At 42.0% G+C, this 19,579-nt stretch overlaps 1 protein-coding gene across 1 annotated transcript in view; it reads right to left on the bottom strand.

The window, feature by feature from the left end:
* The window catches only part of lamb1a (laminin, beta 1a), a 38,521-nt gene continuing 18,942 nt past the window's right edge, over window positions 1-19,579 (bottom strand). The window contains exons 17-33 of the mRNA XM_080438352.1: window positions 19,185-19,380; window positions 15,835-15,978; window positions 15,205-15,436; window positions 14,731-14,900; window positions 13,310-13,534; window positions 12,852-13,069; window positions 12,495-12,591; window positions 8,037-8,406; window positions 7,426-7,610; window positions 6,751-6,992; window positions 6,174-6,380; window positions 5,629-5,773; window positions 4,043-4,250; window positions 3,511-3,652; window positions 2,698-2,874; window positions 2,336-2,495; window positions 1-1,875 (exon numbers count right to left, since the gene is read on the bottom strand). Coding sequence (XP_080294478.1) covers window positions 1,736-1,875; window positions 2,336-2,495; window positions 2,698-2,874; window positions 3,511-3,652; window positions 4,043-4,250; window positions 5,629-5,773; window positions 6,174-6,380; window positions 6,751-6,992; window positions 7,426-7,610; window positions 8,037-8,406; window positions 12,495-12,591; window positions 12,852-13,069; window positions 13,310-13,534; window positions 14,731-14,900; window positions 15,205-15,436; window positions 15,835-15,978; window positions 19,185-19,380 — 3,258 coding nt within the window. The 3' untranslated portion in view covers window positions 1-1,735. The remainder of the gene's footprint in view (window positions 1,876-2,335; window positions 2,496-2,697; window positions 2,875-3,510; window positions 3,653-4,042; window positions 4,251-5,628; window positions 5,774-6,173; window positions 6,381-6,750; window positions 6,993-7,425; window positions 7,611-8,036; window positions 8,407-12,494; window positions 12,592-12,851; window positions 13,070-13,309; window positions 13,535-14,730; window positions 14,901-15,204; window positions 15,437-15,834; window positions 15,979-19,184; window positions 19,381-19,579) is intronic.

Below are 19,579 nucleotides of genomic sequence, written 5' to 3'. Positions count from 1 at the left end.
AACTTTCCATGGGCAAACTTTATTAAATATCAATTGAGTTTTCAAGTTTGATTGTGTTTAGTCTATTTTAATTCACAAGTGGCTCACAAGATGGCGTAGAAAAAATACAAAAAGTAAAAAAAAGAATTGAGGTAAACAGCTTTGCAGTCTCATGGTTAAAACATAGGTTAAACCTTTACATTCACGCTTTCAGCCCTTTTAAAACTTTGGTTTAGAAGCTTGGAAAACAAAAACAAATGACATCGAAGGACATTCTTAGTTGAAGGTGATGGGGTGGGTTTGGCTGTTATACAAAATTGAAATACATTTGTAACAACTTTTCTTTTAGAGATTAAATGGAATGGAGGGTGTGTTTTGTCACCTGGTACGCCTATTACGTAGACAGAGGCGATTGGTTGAGACTTCTCAAGTTCTCTGTAGCTTGTTTTCATAATAGATTTGTGGCAGCATTTTAAAGTTGGCTGTCTGACACCTCTAACTTTTTTCCACACTACAGTGATTGATTTTATTGATGTGCTTTCTTGACGTAACAGCATCTCTTCCTTTGACAAGTACTCAATGGAATGAATAAATGTGTGGCATTAAGACTTAATGTATATTTAAGTCTCACAACCCTTTTAACAACTGTCATTGGACATAAATGACATATTCTTAACTCACGGCAACACCCTTTTCACAGGGAAATCTGTCATTTTAGTTGATTAATAGTTTCACAACTCTTTCAACAAGTGTTGTTCACCAAAAATGACATTCTTTACCAGCGTTTTTACACGAGGCAGATGTTTTCAGGGGCAAAGAAACACCATAGGACTTTTTACACTGTACCGTCCTAGGCCTGGGCTAAATCCAAAGTAGGTTTCTACTCATTTTCCAGGGCTTTCTGCTGAATGTTGTGCAAAAACATAGGGCTGTTGCTAGCCTTGTGTTCATGTTTGGCACATTTAACAGGGTTAAGGTGACCCAAGGCCAAACTACTTTGAATGTAGAATGTGTAATGCTGTCATGCCAAAGTCCCCAGAGAAATGTGGCATTTTAACATTGCATATTTCACCAAACTTGACTTTGAGGCTTTTTCAAATCGTTTGAGTCTGTTGGTAAATCTAGCCTATCTACATTCCACCAAGCAGCTCTAATTTCAATGAAATATCAGTGATCCCTTGCTGCCTGTCACGAAATCCACTGTGTAATTTTTCTAGTATAGCACCATCATTTCCATATTTATGAAAACATGTACTATATTCAATGTTCAGGGTTCCCACTCCTTTTCACCAATGAAACTCCACTTTTCCATGACATGTTGCCACATTTCTGTGACTGTATTTTGTATTTATGAGACACAGCTGCTATAATAATGGAAACATATTGGCTAAAACTTAAAGAATAACAAATTATATCTGATGGTGTAAGATAACTCTCATAAGCAATGATAAGCTAGAAAAGTTGGTAACAGTAACAACAACAACAGCACCATCCATACATCCTCTGACTGGCTGGTTGGTTCAGATAAGTAGGCTATATGTAATGAATGATCATTAATAATTAATATAATTAATAATTAGCCATGATCCAGGATTTTATTGACTGTGGGAACCCTTAACACTTATATAAACAATAATAACAATAATTATATGAGAGTGCCACATTTCTCTTGCCATTTTATGCAACCGATGCAACTCTCTCTCTCTCTCTCTCTCTCTCTCTCTCCCATAGAGAGAATATCTCGTACGACAGTGTTCTAGAAGAGACAGGTGCTGTATATGGTGACTTTCTGGCTGATCTCCTCCAGCAGCTCCTTTACGGCCTTCTCCATCTCCACAAGCTGGTTAGCCTTCTCCTCCATGGTCCTCTGGTTGTCCTCATAGGACTTCTCCAGATCTGAACCAAACAGAACACAGAGTGATTAGAAGGACAATGTACGCAGTAACATCTTGAGTGTTTGTGCAAGTCTTTATAGGGTGCCTTATAGGGTCCAGTTTGACACTACTTAAGGAAGTGACTCCTGAACCAGCAGTATCATAGCAACAATGCATTGTGTGGATGGCCGTAACCTAAATTAACCATACTTTCACGTAATTTTCAAGTATATTGAAATTGTATGAATTTATTATTATTGATTTTATTTTTCTGTGTGTCACTGCTACACCCCCTTACCCACCCAAAAGTGTGTGGTTAAGCACATGTCAAAAGATCTTGGGGGTTAGCCCGCAGTCAGCCAATGACACTGTGTGACCTCAAACTCCCAGACTCCATGCTTGTAGACATTGAGGTAACAGGGCAGGATAATAACATGACCTCAGTGAGAGAGAGAGGGTGAGATGTGAGTAATGTATGTTACCTTTAAGCAGCTTTAGCTTGTCACTGGCCTGTAGCAGCAGATCCTTGGCTTCTTGCTGCAGAGCCTCAGCTCTCTTCTTGGCATCAGCCAGGCCCCCTGCCTTCTGGGAGATCAAGTCTTCTGCAGTTGTGTATTTATCTTTGAGGTCTGTGTCCAGGTCCTTTATATGAATACATGAAAAAGAATGAAGAACTGATCACAAAACAAATTTGTTCGATGGCACTTTAGCCTATTATTATTATTCTCATACAATGCAAATTTAGAATGACAAAGCCTGACAATGACAAAGCAGGTGGAACCTTTCTGTCCGCCTGACAACACCACTGCAGTCTCAACAATATACAACAAATACTCCCACAGACCTTTTTGATTTTCGCAGCCACCTTGGTGATGTTTTTTGCGTCTCGTTGGGTTTGCTCCACACTCAGCGAGGTGTTCTGGGCGTTCTCTCTCAGCAGTGACACATCTTGCTCCAGCCTCAGTAGCCTCTGGGTGGCGTTGTTCAACTTGAATTCAGAATCCGCTGTCTCAGACTCCACCTATACACAACAGAGAGGTACAGGATAGTTCAAAGATCATACTGCCGGTCTGGCACGTCTATCCCATTTTGGGGCGGCCGTAGCTGAATGGTTAGAGAGGCCATCTGGGTAACAGAAGGTCCCCGGGTCGGGTGCCGGCTACGTGTCCCTGAGCAAGACATTTAACCCCTATGTGCTGCCCCTGAGCACTCATCATAATCATCTGAGCAGCCATCAGCTGGGTGAAGCTTAAAGTGAATTTCCCCCTCAGGACTAACAAAGGTCTCCCTCCCTTTCCCTCGACTCTAGGGTTTAAGTGCTTAATGTTCAATGATTCCACAGTCTGCTGACGCTTTTAAGAGAGGACTAAAGACTTCCCTTTTTAACAAAGCATTCCTTTAGCTATAGTGTTTGACCTCCTAGTTCTTATGCTTACGTGATTTAAATGTTTTTCTTTTCTCTCCATAGACCTTTTTCTTAGATGTAATATTTGTTGCAAATATTTTTACCCTGTATTGTAGCACTTTGAGTTTTGTTTTAAATGTTAAGTGCAATATAAAATGTTTTATCATTATCGTTGTAGTAGTAGTAGTAGTATGGGGAGGTTGACAATGAAGACAGTGAAATAGTGAAATAAAAAGTATAGTATCCACTCACAGAGGAAAGAAGATTGTTGGTGTCCTTGATGTCTGCGGTGGCCTGTTGGATCGCCTCGCTGGCGGTCGCCTGGGCCTTCTGAGCCTCATCCAACGCTTGCTTCACCAGCTCTGCCATGTCCCTGACATCAGTTGCCTCTTTACTGTGGGAGAGACACAGACATAGATGGTTGTAGCCTGATTATGTCGTCTGATGGATCAATAAAAATAATAAAGGGCAACTTTGCAGATTTTGTACCTGATTGCTATTGTTCTGCTCTGAAGGTGCTGTCAAAATTCTACCAGCCTATGCAAAACAGCCCATGTGAAATGTGCTGGCAGCTTTGTCAATGAACTGTCAATGATTCAACATAGTTTGTGTGTATTATGTGTCTGTGAGTGCATCTTTGGGTATTTACAAGCATGGCTGTGAGTGTGTATCCATTATTTAGTGTGTATCACAGTGTTGATCATTCACCCTAACCCCATTCTGAGTATAGCATCTGCTACAAAATATAACCTAGCCAACAAAATATACATAATTCCAAAATTACCTGGCTTTGCGTGCCTGCACCAGCAGGCTCTCAGCCCTCTGTATGTCATCAGCACTCTGGTTGAGTATTTTCTCCACGTGGCCCAGGTCTCCTACCCTCTCCCTAATCTCGTCTGTCAGGTTCTGCAGCTGGGCTGGTGTGGTGGGCATCTGCATGGCCAGAACTTCATTGGCCACGGTCTCAATACTCTCCAAGTCAGCTGCGTCCTCTAGAGGGCGCCACAGGACAAAGTCACAATTCATTAGACTACTAGCTCTTCTGAACCACAGAGGGTCATTGAGGTGATTTGAAGGGAGTCTCAGTTCAAATGGGGAGACGATTACTGATTTTGACTAAAGTCTCATGTTCAGTAGATGATAAAACACAATGAGAAAAGAGTTAACAGCGACATAAAGTCATCAAATGTGGATAGACTAAGACATAGCTGATGTCTAAGAACTATTACAATACAACAATCACAGTAGACAGTAGAATAGTCTGGGGGGGAAGCCAAACTTCTATTAATAAATGGAGATTAAGGAGACTACAGTTATTCAAATGAACAAGTTATTATTTACCAATGTAAGCCAATCTACAGCAGCAACATAGTAAGTAATTACCACATTTAAACAGATGCAATATTTTAATTTCCCAGGTAAATCATTAGCAATGATTTTCAAGATTTCAAGTGATCTGGAACATGTTAAACTATATGAACCCTAGCACAGTGTATATCAACCCTGGCAAACGTCCCAATTTTGGGCCGGGGCTACTGCTGAGGTGTGCCGCGCCGTTTGAAGAAGGTTTGAAAAAATATCATTTTGAAAAAAAATAAAAATAAAAAAAAACTTTATTTTTTTATTTTTTAACAATAATAATAATCAGGCATGCAAACAGCCCCGAGGTGAAAAGGGTGACAACATGCTGTTTTTTTTCGGGTCAGGTGTCACACTATTGCCCTATTTGGATTCAAAACGGCTTGTGGAAGCTGAAAAGCTACAAGTTTTTTTTGCTTTTTTTCTCCCCCATATATTTTCATGATAAAAAAGTGCGTATCGCATCGTATCGAAATCGTATCGAAGTTGTGTGCCCAATATCGTATCGTATCGTTTCGTGAAATTAGTGTGTGTATATAGATATACCGTATATATATATATAATTATATATATATATATATATACCGTATATCTAGGTGTGCCCTGGGATTTTTTGTCTATGCCAGGTGTGCCTTGGCACAAAAAAGGTTGATATACACTGCCCTAGCACACCTATTCTGGGCATGTCATAATAGGGAAACATTCAGCAAAAATAACCCATCTACAAGCTCACAACGCGTTGCGTTGTGAGCTTTAGATTGGCTATTTTTGGCAAAGAGATTTTGTGCAGATGGAAAAAGGAGCAGATCACGCATGGACCCCTGAGGAACCCCAGTCAACTAAGTATATAGGGTTTTAGTGGTAAAGAAGAACAGTAGATAAAGCCAAGAATCAACCTCTTGATTATCAGCAACACAGAGAAGTAACCAACGGTAAGGAGAGCACTAATTGTGGGTGGAGAATAAAGTTTCTATTCTCTGTTTAAAATGTGTGAGTCTATTACAAACTTACGTGTGAGGAAGTCTCGGATCTGTTTGATGAGGTTGCGGAGTTCCTCGTTGCTCTGATCTACCCGCTGCTTGGTCTGGTTGGTCTTCAGCAGCACCTCCTGGGCACTCAGCTTAGCCTCGTCAGCCTTCACCTTGGCCTCCGACACCTGCACACATAAAGCATGGCGGTTAGCATCCACTGTAATTAGTGATGCATTTTCATAGAGAACGTGAAAGACTTCATGAACCTTAATGTTATTTATTCAAATCAATTTATTCATGCTATATTTTTGCTTCTTGGATTGTGGAGTTGATATTTCTTCATATGGGCCAGTCTATTCAAAAACACACAAAGCCTCCATTGTTTCTATGAGCAAAGAAATTAACTAGCTTGAACAGCAAAAATGAACAATATAAAATGTAGAAATTGATGTTGATGCACAGGTTCTTTTCTTCATATATATGAATGAAACTAAAAACTTTAAATTAAAATAACTTTCAGATTAAACAAGAAAGCAAAGGGTAAACACTGTGAAGCACAGTCTCAGGTTGTGTTCAATTTCTCACCATCTTTGAGAGCTTCTCCACTTCCTCCATGGCAGAGACGATCTCCTGGTCAAAGTCTGTGGCCTTCTGCCATGCGTTGTGGGCCAGGGTGACGAGACCATCGCATCCCTCACCACCACACTTCCTCTTTCCTTCAGAATCCACGCAGCTCAGGCCTCCACACGGAGAATCAGAACAGGCCTCCAGGCCCGCTGGACTGCCACAAGTCTGGAAAACAGAGAACAGACTAAGCGTTACACTACATTACTTCAAGAGGTCACAAATATAATTACACATGCACTCAGTGGTGCGTATTGTAATAACTGTCATGAGTCTTTTTGTTTTAATCAGATGCGGCTCAAACTTGACAGAAAGATTGTTTTATATGGCATAATTATTTATTATGTAAGCATTTCAGAAGTCATATTAAAAAGATAAGATAACAGAACATCATTTATTTGCCTCACACTTTTTTATACATATATTATCGCTTTCCATTTCAATCGATTTAATACATAGAGGAATCCCCCTGAATTTCTCATGAATACCTTTCTGTCTCAGAAATATGTATTATGCTGTGTGACATCTTATTCCTCACCTTTTCACTGAGTTCTGACAGGTCCAGGGTCTCCAGCTCTCCAGCTAGATCATCCAGTCTTTTAGCATGCTCCTTGTGTCTCCTGAGAAACTCTTCTTTGGTGTTGTTCATCTTGTCCTCTGTGGCTTGCCGTAGGGTGGCGGAGAGCTCCACAGGGCTTCCAGAATCAGTGGTGGAGGCGTTGGCACGGGCCTCTGCAGCCTCAGATTGACGGTAGTATTTGGTCACGCTGTGTGTTGCTCCTGAGAACAGACCAAAGCAGACATGCATACATGATTTCTAAAGCCTGATTTATACGTTTTCGAATGATGGTGTCACGTGCTGACAAATAGCAGATCTACAATCTCACAAGGTGTTGCATTGCAAGGCATAGTTTGTAGATCTGCTATTTTTTGAGAAAGTCAGTCACAGGTGATTCTAGACACTGTTGTGAGTGACCCTATGCAGAAAATCCCAAGGGGGCGTTCTTCCACACAGTATGTGATGTGAAGGAGCCTTCTGGTGTCAGTTATTGTAACAAAATTACCAATTGTATATCTACAGATGGTAAACTTTATATTCTGATATACTGTCATTTACAAGCACATTTAAATTAATGACACCCGCCATATGACAAAACAAAATTAAAACAAAACTCATCATTTGTATTGAACTATCTCTACATGTCTTCCTTACCCCTGATATCAGAGTTCTTGATAAACTCGACTTGGTCCAGCAACTCTTTGACAGTACGCTCCAGTTTCTGTGCATCTTCTCTCAGAGCGTCCAGTTTGGTGTCAGTGCTGTTTTCCTCTTTGGTGATCTGGGACAACGTCTCCTCTGTCTGGTTCAACTTGTTACTCATCTCAGACATCAGATCACTGTGAAACAATTAGATATAATTGAAATAAACAATTAAAAAAAACACAAAATAACTTGAATGGTTCAATCTTGATTGATTTAAATGTGCTCTATAAATAAAGCTTGATTTGATTTGATCACTGATCCTCTCCTTTAGCCACTTTACCACTTAAACCCTATATAATCTCTTCTCTGAAAATTGCAAAGAATGTTCAAGATGACAAAAACCAGAGCAGCCAAAACAGCCACATGACAAATACTGTGTTGTATGATGGTGTTGTGCGACGAAAATAGCTGATCTATAAGTACTCATCATGACATGACATTTTTTAAGTTTTTAAAACATTTGCCTATAATGAGATGCTCAAAAAAGGAATGGCAGGTATTCAACCTGCCATCCCTTGTTAACTTTGACAACATTATTTCCCGCCAGGAGGTTGACTTACGTTGCCTGTTGCAGCAGCTCCTGGATCTCAGACAGTGGCTGAGTGGCTGGGTTCTGAGCTAGGATGGTTCTGACTTCCCCGGCACTCCGCTCCATGTTCTCGATGGTCTGCTTGTAGGGGCCAGTGATGCCGCTGGCCTTGATAGTGTTCACCTTACTGACCAGCCGGTGGGTTTGGTTGGTCAGCTGACTCACAATCACGTCCCAATCGGCAAAGCACTGGTGGCAGCGTTGGCAATTCGGGAATGTACCAGAGTAGCCGCGGGCGCAGACGTCACACCGGGGCCCTGAAACGCCCTCCGCGCACACACAGTGGCCATTGGCTTTGTCACACTGCTGCTCGGCGATGCCCCGATAGTCACAGTCGCACGCTGGAAGGCAAACATTGTAAAAAGAAGGGTTTTATAATTCAAAGTGAGGCGGTGGTTAGATGTAGGAAATGACATTGTAAACACACTTAGACTTTGTGAACGGGTCACAGCGGAATGTGACCACAGACAATACTTTTTATAGAGACAGAAATGGCTTAATAGATGGCATTCCGGGAAGAAACCTCTTTTTATGATTTTATTACACTGCACTCTTGCAGACTACACAATTTGCATAGACTCAAACAATGAGTAAATCAGCTTGAAGCTCTGAAAATTACTTTGTCATCTGGAGAGTGGATACAAAATGTATTTTGGACATTAGCATAAGACTGCATTTTCTCTGCTATCCAATGACACACGTTGTGAGCTTGTAGATCAGCAATTTTCGGCACAAAGACAATGCAAGTATAAATCTGGCTCAAGAAAATTACACCAGCGCATATTACTGGTTTACATGATTTAGTCAAAAATCTGTCAAAAATCACCACTAAAAAAATAACAAAACTAAAAATACAATAATTTGTTTCCAGAAAAGTTGGTTTTGTAATCAACCATTTCTAGGTGAAAATTAAAAGTTACAGCTTGCCGTACACACACACACACACGTCACCTCCATGACCCTGCTGGGGGTCTGCTTCAGTGAATGGGTGGGATGGAGAGAGGAGGAGGAATGGGATGAAAGAGGATGTTTGCTCAGTTCAAAGGCAGTGTGTGGAGTGTGTGTCAAACAAAAGACTCTACCATGGGCCCCTGTGGTCTTAACAAACAAAACTCTGAGGAGCATCAGTGACAAGTGTCCATGACATGTGGTCATGTTTGCACATACAAGAGGTGCAGACCTTCTCACAGACGGACAAAGGACACAATTATATCTTAATCCATTCGAACATTTGAACAGGACACTACTACAGCTGTCTTAAATTGTAGTATTTATCTTAATATCGCTGTATGTAACTTAAGTACTCGGTTAACTAATCTGGCAAAAGGGACATGTCCCTCCTTTTCTTTAACACACACCCACACACGTGCACACACACACACACACACACACACACACACACACACACACACACACACACACACACACACACACACGCACACGCACACGCACACGCACACGCACACAACCAGAAACGGCTCAACTCCTTAGAGCAGTCATCAAGTGGAAATATGCAATGAATTTGACCTCCAGGAACCGGAGCTAAGGTCCTGTTGTCTCCCTCGGGGTGTTCGCTTTGCTCATCATCGCTATCAGTCAGGCCCCTTCCTCAGCACACAAGGGCCCCCACAAACTCCACCACTTCACCTGAATGTCCCCTTTCACAGTAACCCCCGCCCCCACAACCCCCCACCCCCCCTCCTCCAATTTGACAGATTAAAGCACAGGCTGTGTTTGCACTGTGAAAGAGCTTTTGACACACAGAATGACCACAGAGGCCAGGTGCAAATAGGGGAATCTATGTTTATCCCTCCCTCTGTGCTTGACAACCCAGCTAATGCCCTGAGAGCAGACTAAACACTGTGGCGAGGCAAACGTTACTGAGGTCGCGCAGTATAATGAAGACAGGTTACAGGTTTGATGGAAGTGTAACATTATCATCTATAGACTGTATGACTGTATGAATGAATGACCTTTATTTCCATGTCCTATCTTACGACGATATTACAAGACACCAAAAACCCTATTATACAGCATTACATTCATTCATAAAAAAATTACTGTATGTTATATAACTGTGCCTATAAATGTCTAGTGAAAAGGAAAGTCTCATTTGCCATGCCATACTGAAATTACTTACTGACTTTGCTTTTACATGTTTATTATTATTTCATGCTTACAAACATAGCATAGGAAGGAACTTTGAACTAGGATTGAAGTTTGCTGCTATGCTGTTTGGACATCTTGGGAGTGAAAATCAAATAAAAATGACACAGAGACTTTTCTCTGTTTCCGCTCGGCGAACCATCTGGTCTGCATTACAGCAGATAAGTAAGGGAAGGGAGAATTTCAGTCTCTCCGCAACATCTATCTCCCATCTGGCTTCTATTGGACTGTCTGTGAGGTGGGAGGAGAGGGGGAGTGCTACATCCTTGCTGGTGTGCAGCTGAAGCAGCCTTTTACAAAGCTCCAAAGACACGCAACACTGCTAATGGGGTGGAACTGAGCAATGACAGTCCACACGCTACAGCCATGTTGACCACAAGACACAGTTTTGAGGTCAGTGCAGCTTTGAAGTTAAAAGATGCTTTGACTTTAAAGACTGTCCTCAAGTGGGGAGTTCTGAACAGCCAGCATGCCTTGCCTGCCTTGCCTTGCCATGCCATGCCATGTCATGTCAGGGAAATTCAATTGCACAAAGACACTTTTGTGGCTGGTTGAGCAGAGAAACATTATAATGTGGTGTCTTATAATGTCTTGTAGAGTAATGTAAAAGCCTTGACCACACATTCCACAATGCATTTTTGTGGTTTTAAAATGTGGATGATTTAATTGTGGTATATCATCAATTGTAGGAGAAAACTATCCACAAAGTGTCCACCAGTTTCCCAGCATTGGAAGCACTGGAAACAGCAAATGAAATGAAACCAACATCATAAAGGTTTAGTGCCATGCTTGGCTGTTCCACAGCCACATTTTCAGAGTGGGTCACCACAGGTTGAGAGGAGGGAGGAAACTCGATATTGGGGGAGCAGTCGGGAGACTTCCTGCCTCATCCTGCCATTCCAAACAAACAGTCACGACTTCTGTCAACACAGGCCCCTCTCCGTCCTCCCCCACAAAACACAAACCATGTCGTCTTACAACACTCCCTGCTACGAACCGGCAAACAAACCAAAAGTCTGGGAAACGTTCACCATGGAATTTAAGGTAGTTACCGAACGGTTGGATAGATGCAACACAGAACACCGGAGGCTTGAACATATGGGTGATGAGATGAAATTGTGAAGTCTCATGCTCTTTGGAATGGGGCATAGAAACATGTGTTATTCTAATTCAAGTACCTGTCAAAATTCCAGTTGCTATATCACAAGACACTAATGTGCACAATAAAATGATCACTCTTTTTTAGAATATTTATAATCACAATATATATAAATGTATGGAGCTGACTGACTGTTTATGAACTGATATGGAATCCATGCTAAAACTATTATTTCATTTCACACAAACAAATCCACTGAGGAGCGGAGGCAACAACTGCAGGCCTCTTTGAGGTAACAAACCCATTCAATCAATCTATAGCCACTTGTACTCATGTGGTTATTTCAGTAGCTGAATGTGGCCTTTGAGATAAATCAGCGAACCGCTCCACTCAGCTATCCTTCAGATAGCCTTGAGAAAAGAACAGAGGGTCCTTTTTTTACAGCAGGCACTATGCTGGACACCCGTCTCTCATATACAGGAAACCCGCTATCAGAACAAAGGTGCATTGTGGGGGACAGCGTGAGATTGGAAGGCTCAGACAGATCCCCTGCCTGGTCACCGTGGCAACGCAGCCAGCGGGTGAAGGAGCACATCTGGCCTCAATATCGCGACGAGCTGCAGATGACTGTTAGATGCTGGGAGTTTCGTCCCTCCACAGCTGAAGCTGCCAGGCATTTTCCCACGATAGAGACGGACCGGAGAGGAGGGGAACTACTGCTGATAGGAAAGGTATCTAGCGTAGGCTGAAATGTTATCTGTTAACCCTATATTCTGGGGCAAACATTTGGTGAAAATAGTGGCAGGTCTACAAGCTCACATGTCAACAAGTTGTGAGCTTGTAGACTGGCTATTTTCAGCGACGAGATGAAAAAAGAGAAAAAAGGAGCAAACCAAGTATAGAGCCCTGGGAGACCCCAGTCAACTAAGTACAGTATAATATGCTGTACTTAGTTGACTGGGGTCTCCCAGGGCTATATTTTATTACATATAGCTATATCATAGGGTTTAAGCAATTAACTTTGAGATCCCACATGTCTGCACAGGCACACACAGAAAGAGAAATGGACAAACACACACACACACACACACACACTCACTCACGCACTCACTCACTCACACACTCACTCACTCACTCACTCACTCACGCACGCACTCAACTCACCGTTGCATTTGACCTCGGGGTCTCCCCAGAACAGCTCTCTGCACTCCCTGCAAGTCCGACCTCCAAATCCTGGCATACAGGAACATTGACCACTTATCTGGAAAGCAGAAAATAAAAACAATACTTTAAAATTCACACAAAGGGAGGAATGTTAAGGAAAACACAAAACGAGAAAAGTGGGAAAAGTTATTTAACATACCAGGAAGACGCTAAAGCCAGGCAAGCACTAAATGATATGTGGGTTAAACTTGTGGCAATTTTCTTACCGGATGATGTGTTCTAAACTTCTAAACCTTTGATGTTAAATCATATGACCACACCCCCCAGTGTCCCTTTTACTTTTCCAACAAGCCATACCTCATTACAGGAAGTTCCAAAGGAGTGGGTGGGGTCACAGTCACAGGTGTCGCAGCCCCTCTGGCTGGGTAAGTTCCAGTGGTCAGGGGCACACAGGTCACAGTACTGGCCAACCACGTTGGGAAGACACTGGCACTGCCCACTGCTGCGCTCACAGTGGCACTCGCCCACTGATGGGCAGGTGGCTGGGTTGGTGCCAAGGTGGTTGCATACACATCCTAAGTGGGCAGAATATATACATTACAATGCAGGCAGGAATGATAACTTTCTATGTTATTTTTGTTTTATTTGTGAATACTTGCGTGTTTCATTACAATGTGATGTGTGTGCATTGTGAGAAATATTTAAATTTCTCATACAGTATTACTATTTATCATAACACGTTGTGGAAGTGGAGGTGGCTTTGTCCCCAAAAATATGCCATGGCATCATCTGCGTACAACAACCAAATAACTTACTTCTGCAGTTCTGCACAAGAGCATCTCCATAGTATCCCAACTTGCAGCTCTGACAGCCATGTCCCTCCGTGTGGTACAGGCAGTTGAGACATTCCCCTGTGTTGGCATTGCAGGAGCCTGGGTCCAACGTGTCGATGTTATTGTTACACTGACAAGGCTGGCACTGCCCGCCAATCTCATTGGGATTGCCATAGTAACCCGGGGAGCATTCGTCACACCTTGCGCCTGCAGAAAGCAAGGAAAAAGAATCAAGAAACAAAGAAAGAGAGAGTGAAGAGGATTGATAAGTTTCATTTAACATATTGTATGACACACAGGTTTTAATTTTCATATATAATGCATTTGCCAGACATGTTTTACGGTAAGGTAATTAACATTTTGCCCAGCTACTGCCTTAAAGGGTCCCTGTATTCTAAAACACACTGACATGTGACCACAGTTTTCTGTGGAATCCAGTGATTCAATCAGTTTATAGTGACAACTCATGAATCGATGATCCAAAGTGTGTGTGTTGTTTGATTGGCCTTGTTGAAACCGGCAATGCTATCAAGCACTCCCTGCAGGGTCCCAGTCACAGGCCCCAAAACACATGCTGAATAGGCATACACTCACATGCACTAACATGCACTCCAACTCATAAACAGACTCTGGGAGGAGCTCTAAATGTTTAGGGTGATATGTGGAATAAAAGTCTCCGATTCACAAGCAGCTTTGAATTTCCTGATAGTCATTCCCTGGTACCAGTCTGTGTTAGTATTTAATCATTCAGCAAATACTTTTAAGAGAATCCATCTTGTATTTTGCCTGACTACTGACAACACATAACCACTGACTACACAATACACATTACTCTCAACCCATTGGTAAGACAAAATTCCTCCTCAAGAGATAATCAGGAATCAGGGATACACAAGACAATGAACCAGAAGAGTTGACGTGAGAAACACCAATAAGAGAGAAAGTGCATTAATTATTCCTTCCACACATCAAACATGTCACTCTCCACACACAATATTACACCTACTCTTTCAGTGGAAATAAAGAACAAAGGAGAAAGTACATTAATTATGCAGTTCAAACACAACAAAGACACTCTCATCCAGAGCAGGATCAAGTCTCACCTCCTACCCATGCAGTAAAATTAACTACTACCTCTACATTTCCTGGCATAATAACACATCTCATCAAATGTAGCCCTATATCACATTCCACACTCAACCTCTATATGTTTACATCACAGAGGAAAACCACAAAGCCTCCATCAGGACCAACCTCACACGGCATATCCGTTTTCCAGGGGAAACAAGTTCCAGCGTGTCAAAGTGCTGCCAGATATGTAATCATACCCATCATGTGGATATTTAGAGGGGTGTTGGGTGAATGTGGTTAGCAGCTGTTTGATGCCGCGCTTTCAGCTTTACCTCTGTAACCGGCGTTGCAGATGCAGAACACCTGGTAGTCCTGGTAGTCCAAGCCGCGGTAGCAGCCTCCGGAAAACTGTCGCCCACTTCCAGGGCCATCAGGACACATGCACGGGCGGCAGTGGTCACCAGAGCCCAGCACGGGGTCACCGTAATAACCGTCCAGGCACCTGTGTGAAGAGGATTGCATGAGTCATGATGCATAGAAGTAAAATGGCATTAGATTTAATGGGATGTTGAACTTTAATGGAACCTTACATTGTACAGCTACCTGGCCATAACATAAGTCTGAAATATTGTCAATCATCGCATTTGAAGTTGTATACTTATTAGCGTATAAGATAAGATTGTCCTATTGTCAGTAGTCGAACGTCAAAAGTCAGTAACACACTACATGTTACAGTGCAGATCGTTAGTTCTCAAGCAAATGACAAAACCCCTCAACCCATCGTTCGAGTGCATATGTTGACCAACCTTTCACAGTTGTGTCCTGTGGTGTACTCTCTGCAGGCCAGGCACAGTCCGCTGCGCGTGTCACACTCCTCTGTGTGACCGTTACAGGTGCAGGGCCTACAATTGGGGAATCCCCAGTATCCCGGGAGGCAGCGATCACATTGGGGGCCGTACGCCCCCGGAACACACTCACACTGACCGGTGAACTCGTGGCAGAAGGGGCTGTGTGAGCCCTGAGGATCACACTCGCAGGCTGTATGGGGAGAGGACAGAAGAACGGAGGGAGCGAGGAAGAAGAGGGTTAGTTTAATGGGGAAATAATAGAATGCAATATACAGTAGAGTGCTAGAGTTTGTAGATCTAAAACCAGAAAATAAGTTCACAATGGGTTCCCATGTCAGGTTCATTGGTTTTTACCATAGGGTTTTTGAGTTGTATGTTTTCTATGACAACGGTGAGATGAAAAAGCCATTATGTGCGTTTCAAACTTAGTAAAAAACGCACATAATTGCCTATGTGGTTAAAAAATCGTAAAAAGTGTGTTAATTCATTAAACGTATCTTGCTGAACAAAACGTGTCAATATCATAAGCCTCTGTTTGCTACAGAGCTGTCCACACTGTAGACAAAGCTTCATTCCAATTGTAGTCACCTCTGCAGCCGCTGGGTCCAAACTGGTATGTAGAAGGAACACACGTGTCACAGTTCCTGCCCACCACGTTGGGACGACACTGGCACTGTCCACCGTTAGGGTCACACACTGTGCTGAGGGATCCTTGAGGGTCACACTGGCATGCTGGGAAATTGATTCAAAATGATACACAAGTTAGAGAAAGAAATGATGCAATAACATTACAGGTTAAACTATATCACAGACTTCATGCAGATTAACCTCTGTCAATCTCTAATCTAATAACAATAAAAGCCATGTCTCATTACAGAGCAACACGGTTACATCAGTAGCAGCTTTATAATTCGTCCCACACTGACAACAGCACAATAGACTCCTATACCTGTCAAAAGAGGTGTGGAAAGCAAGATGGACAGAGCAAGAAGAGAGAGTGGGGGATAACTGTGGAGGAATGACAGAGTGGGGGATAACTGTGGAGGAGTGACAGAGTGCCTGCAAGGTCATTGCAGAGGAAGGTGGTTTGAGGCAAGTGTGAGCAAGTGTGTGTGTGTGTGTGTGTGTGTGTGTGTGTGTGTGTGTGTGTGTGTGTGTGTGTGTGTGTGTGTGTGTGTGTGTGTGTGTGTGTGTGTGTGTGTGTGTGTGTGTGTGTGTGTGTGTACAAGCTGTGAGCTTGTAGATAAGTTATTTTGGCTATTTTTCCAAATTATTATTATTATTATTATTTTTTTACGTTTTATCATTTTCTCCCAAACAATGGTCACCTGGTTGATGTGGTTAACTGTGCTTCGGCATGTGTCTACAAGCACGACTATCTTGTGTGTTTTCCTGCACACTACACTAGTGTGTGTGATTTCTGACGTTTTATCACCATAAACAGCCCCTAAGCAACTTCCTATCCAACAGGTATTCACATGTACCTTCTCTATTGTGTGTTTGTGTCCTCAATCCTCATGGATATCACGGCTCTTGTCTTACTCCAGTGTAGTAAACAATGCTATAGGTGAATTGTGTATTGTCAGTGCATGTTAATGCAACACTATGATAACTGCTTATATACTTTGCTGCATGATAATAGTGAAAATATCCAATATATAAGCTCACAACATGGCTCATGGAGATGGGTAACTCCAACACACTAGACATCATTGCATTTTTATGACAGTTATGTTACCGTGGCTTTATGCGGATTCATTGATTTGAAAAGTAAAGAAAAAGAAAAGAAAAGTAAGGACTATGAATAGTCCTTGGGAAAAATATGGATTAATTAATTAATGAATTAAATTCAAACATTCATGTCATGTAACACATCCTCATAATAACATGATATAATTCAGGTTAAAAACAGGTGAAGATAGAATAGTTTTAATTGCCAGATATTTTTGCTTTGCACATATGACAAATTTGGCTTGGTGAAGTTGAGTATTCGTAAATAGTATATACTGGATAACATAATGGTACAAGGCCACTGTGAAGTAAAGTGTACAACAAAATACTACTGAAGCTGAAAACTTATCCAAACCACCATTCTGTAGGTTAAATGAGGACACACAGGATATGAGACGCATGATGCAATCAAGGGTCTGTATTATGTGGTTTTAATTATCATTTAAACACAGTTTAAAGTTGGTCTAGAAAGGAGACCAAAGGACTCCCTAACCAGAAGAGTCTTTGTGAGGGCTTACTGTGATGCCAGATGAATGTGACTGATAAGGTTATTCTCAGGAGAACCTAAAAACAAGCCCAAAGCTAATTGAGATAACATGATCTGTGCGGCTGACAGTTTGAACCTCTGAGCATTCCTAGACAGTGAATACATCTAATTGGGATTCCAATAACACAGAGATTGCAGACATAGCTATTTGTTTACTTTACCTGCAGAGACATGACAACATTTGCTTTAATTTCCTTTTAACGGTCATCTGTGCCCTTGGCTTAAGAACATTTTAAACGGTTCTATTTAATTTAGTTCAATTCCATTCTTCTCTACTCTACTCTGTTCTGTTCTATTTAGTACCATCTCCAGTTCACAGATCTCTATAAGTCCAGTTAAATTACAAGAGGAATATCTTCCCCTAATAAAACAAACTGCCTAAGGGAAACATATTTTTCCTCAATGTGACAAAGCAACGTGAGAGATTTATGAGCCAGGCAGATCAAGAAGAAAGTTCCTTGCTGCATCTCAGGAAGAAGAACACACAGCAGTATGTAATCACGCCGCAGGCCCTATGCATGCCCATACATGAAGCACACATACAGACAGAGACATGGCGTAAGTGACCGAGAGACCGAGAGTGATGAGTGAAATCGGTCGGAAGCCGGTTTACAAAGAGCACATGCCTAAAAGACACAGGAAGGGGGCCTGGATGGTATGTAATGACATAAGAGTGACTGGAGGGGATGATAACACAGATGGAGGAAACAATAGGATGGAAACAGCTGATGAGAAGACAAGACTGGAGATGGAAATGGAAAAATATAGGAGGAAGATTGACGTGTCAGGTGACAGGTCAGCGTTGGAATGACATTTCGTCTGACTTTTGCAAAACATGTCAACAGCAGTTCAGTTATTTTCTTAATTGACATTTTCTGATTTATTAGGAAGTAGCCTTTACAGCAGAGTGAGACAGGGGGACTTAAATGAGTTTTGCAAACTTTGACAAGATGATAAATAACTTATATATGGTAAATGTCTCCAGTGATCCAATTGTGTCTAGACAGTTTATTCTCCTTCTGCCTTACATGGCCAATGTCTAACCATGTCTTAAAACAACCAGGGGTGTGCCGATATATCGTCCCGCGATATATCGCGATACGTTTTCATGACGATATGTATCGTTTTTTTTTTTTTTTAAATCGTTAAAAAAATATATATATTTTTTTTTTTTTTTTTTACAAAATAATAATCAGGCATGCAAACAGCCCCGAGGTGCAAAGGGTGACAACATGTTGTTTTTTGTTCGGGTCAGGTGTCACACTATTGCCCTATTTGGATTCAAAACGGCTATTGTAGCTGAAAAGCTACAAGTTCGCATATCTGAATAATGCAAAAACAGAATTATTTGTTTGCATTTGCTTTTTTTCTCCCCCATATATTTTTTATAATAAAAAAAGTGCGTATCGTATCGTATCGAAGTTGTGAGCCAAATATCGTATCGTATCGTTTGGTGAAATTCGGCACACCCCTAAGTCAGCGCCTCCACAAGACCACAAATTTTGAATATACCATGCTTTGTCATTCTGCCACCTGAAACGTATCTAGTGTGGCATTTCTAGGAGTGACGTTACGTACACCTAGAGGGTTCTATCATGCGATGTCAACCAAATCACGCTTGCATGCTCCCACGTACAGTATAACAACATAGCACATGTACCTTTGGCCCCCTGGTGCAGCAGTGCAGAGATGCTGAAGATGAAGTTGCGGCAGATGTCAGTCATGGGGGTTTTGACCACGCTCTGGCTGTTCTCCAGACAGCGGTACCGCTGGAAGGTTTCCCATGCATTGCTGGAGTCTCCTCCCTCTGAGCCTGTGAATATATCCAGATTCCTACAGTGGGGCATCAGGACGATCTGCATGGCAGGGGACATAACGGTGCAGAAGATATTAGCTCACACTTTGGTGATAATTAATCAGCTCTAGAGGAATAAGCAGCACTCAAGATCAGTAGGCTATATTTTGCTAACTTAACCATTAGTATTTTCCCTCCTGAGAATATGGAAGGCTGAGAGAAACAGAGAACTATGGTACTACATATGGTTAGCTAGGCTA

The sequence above is a fragment of the Gymnoscopelus braueri genome (assembly GCF_963280865.1).
Source record: "Gymnoscopelus braueri genome assembly, chromosome: 9".
Taxonomy (NCBI): domain Eukaryota; kingdom Metazoa; phylum Chordata; class Actinopteri; order Myctophiformes; family Myctophidae; genus Gymnoscopelus; species Gymnoscopelus braueri.
This window is presented reverse-complemented; position numbering and strand designations above follow the sequence as displayed.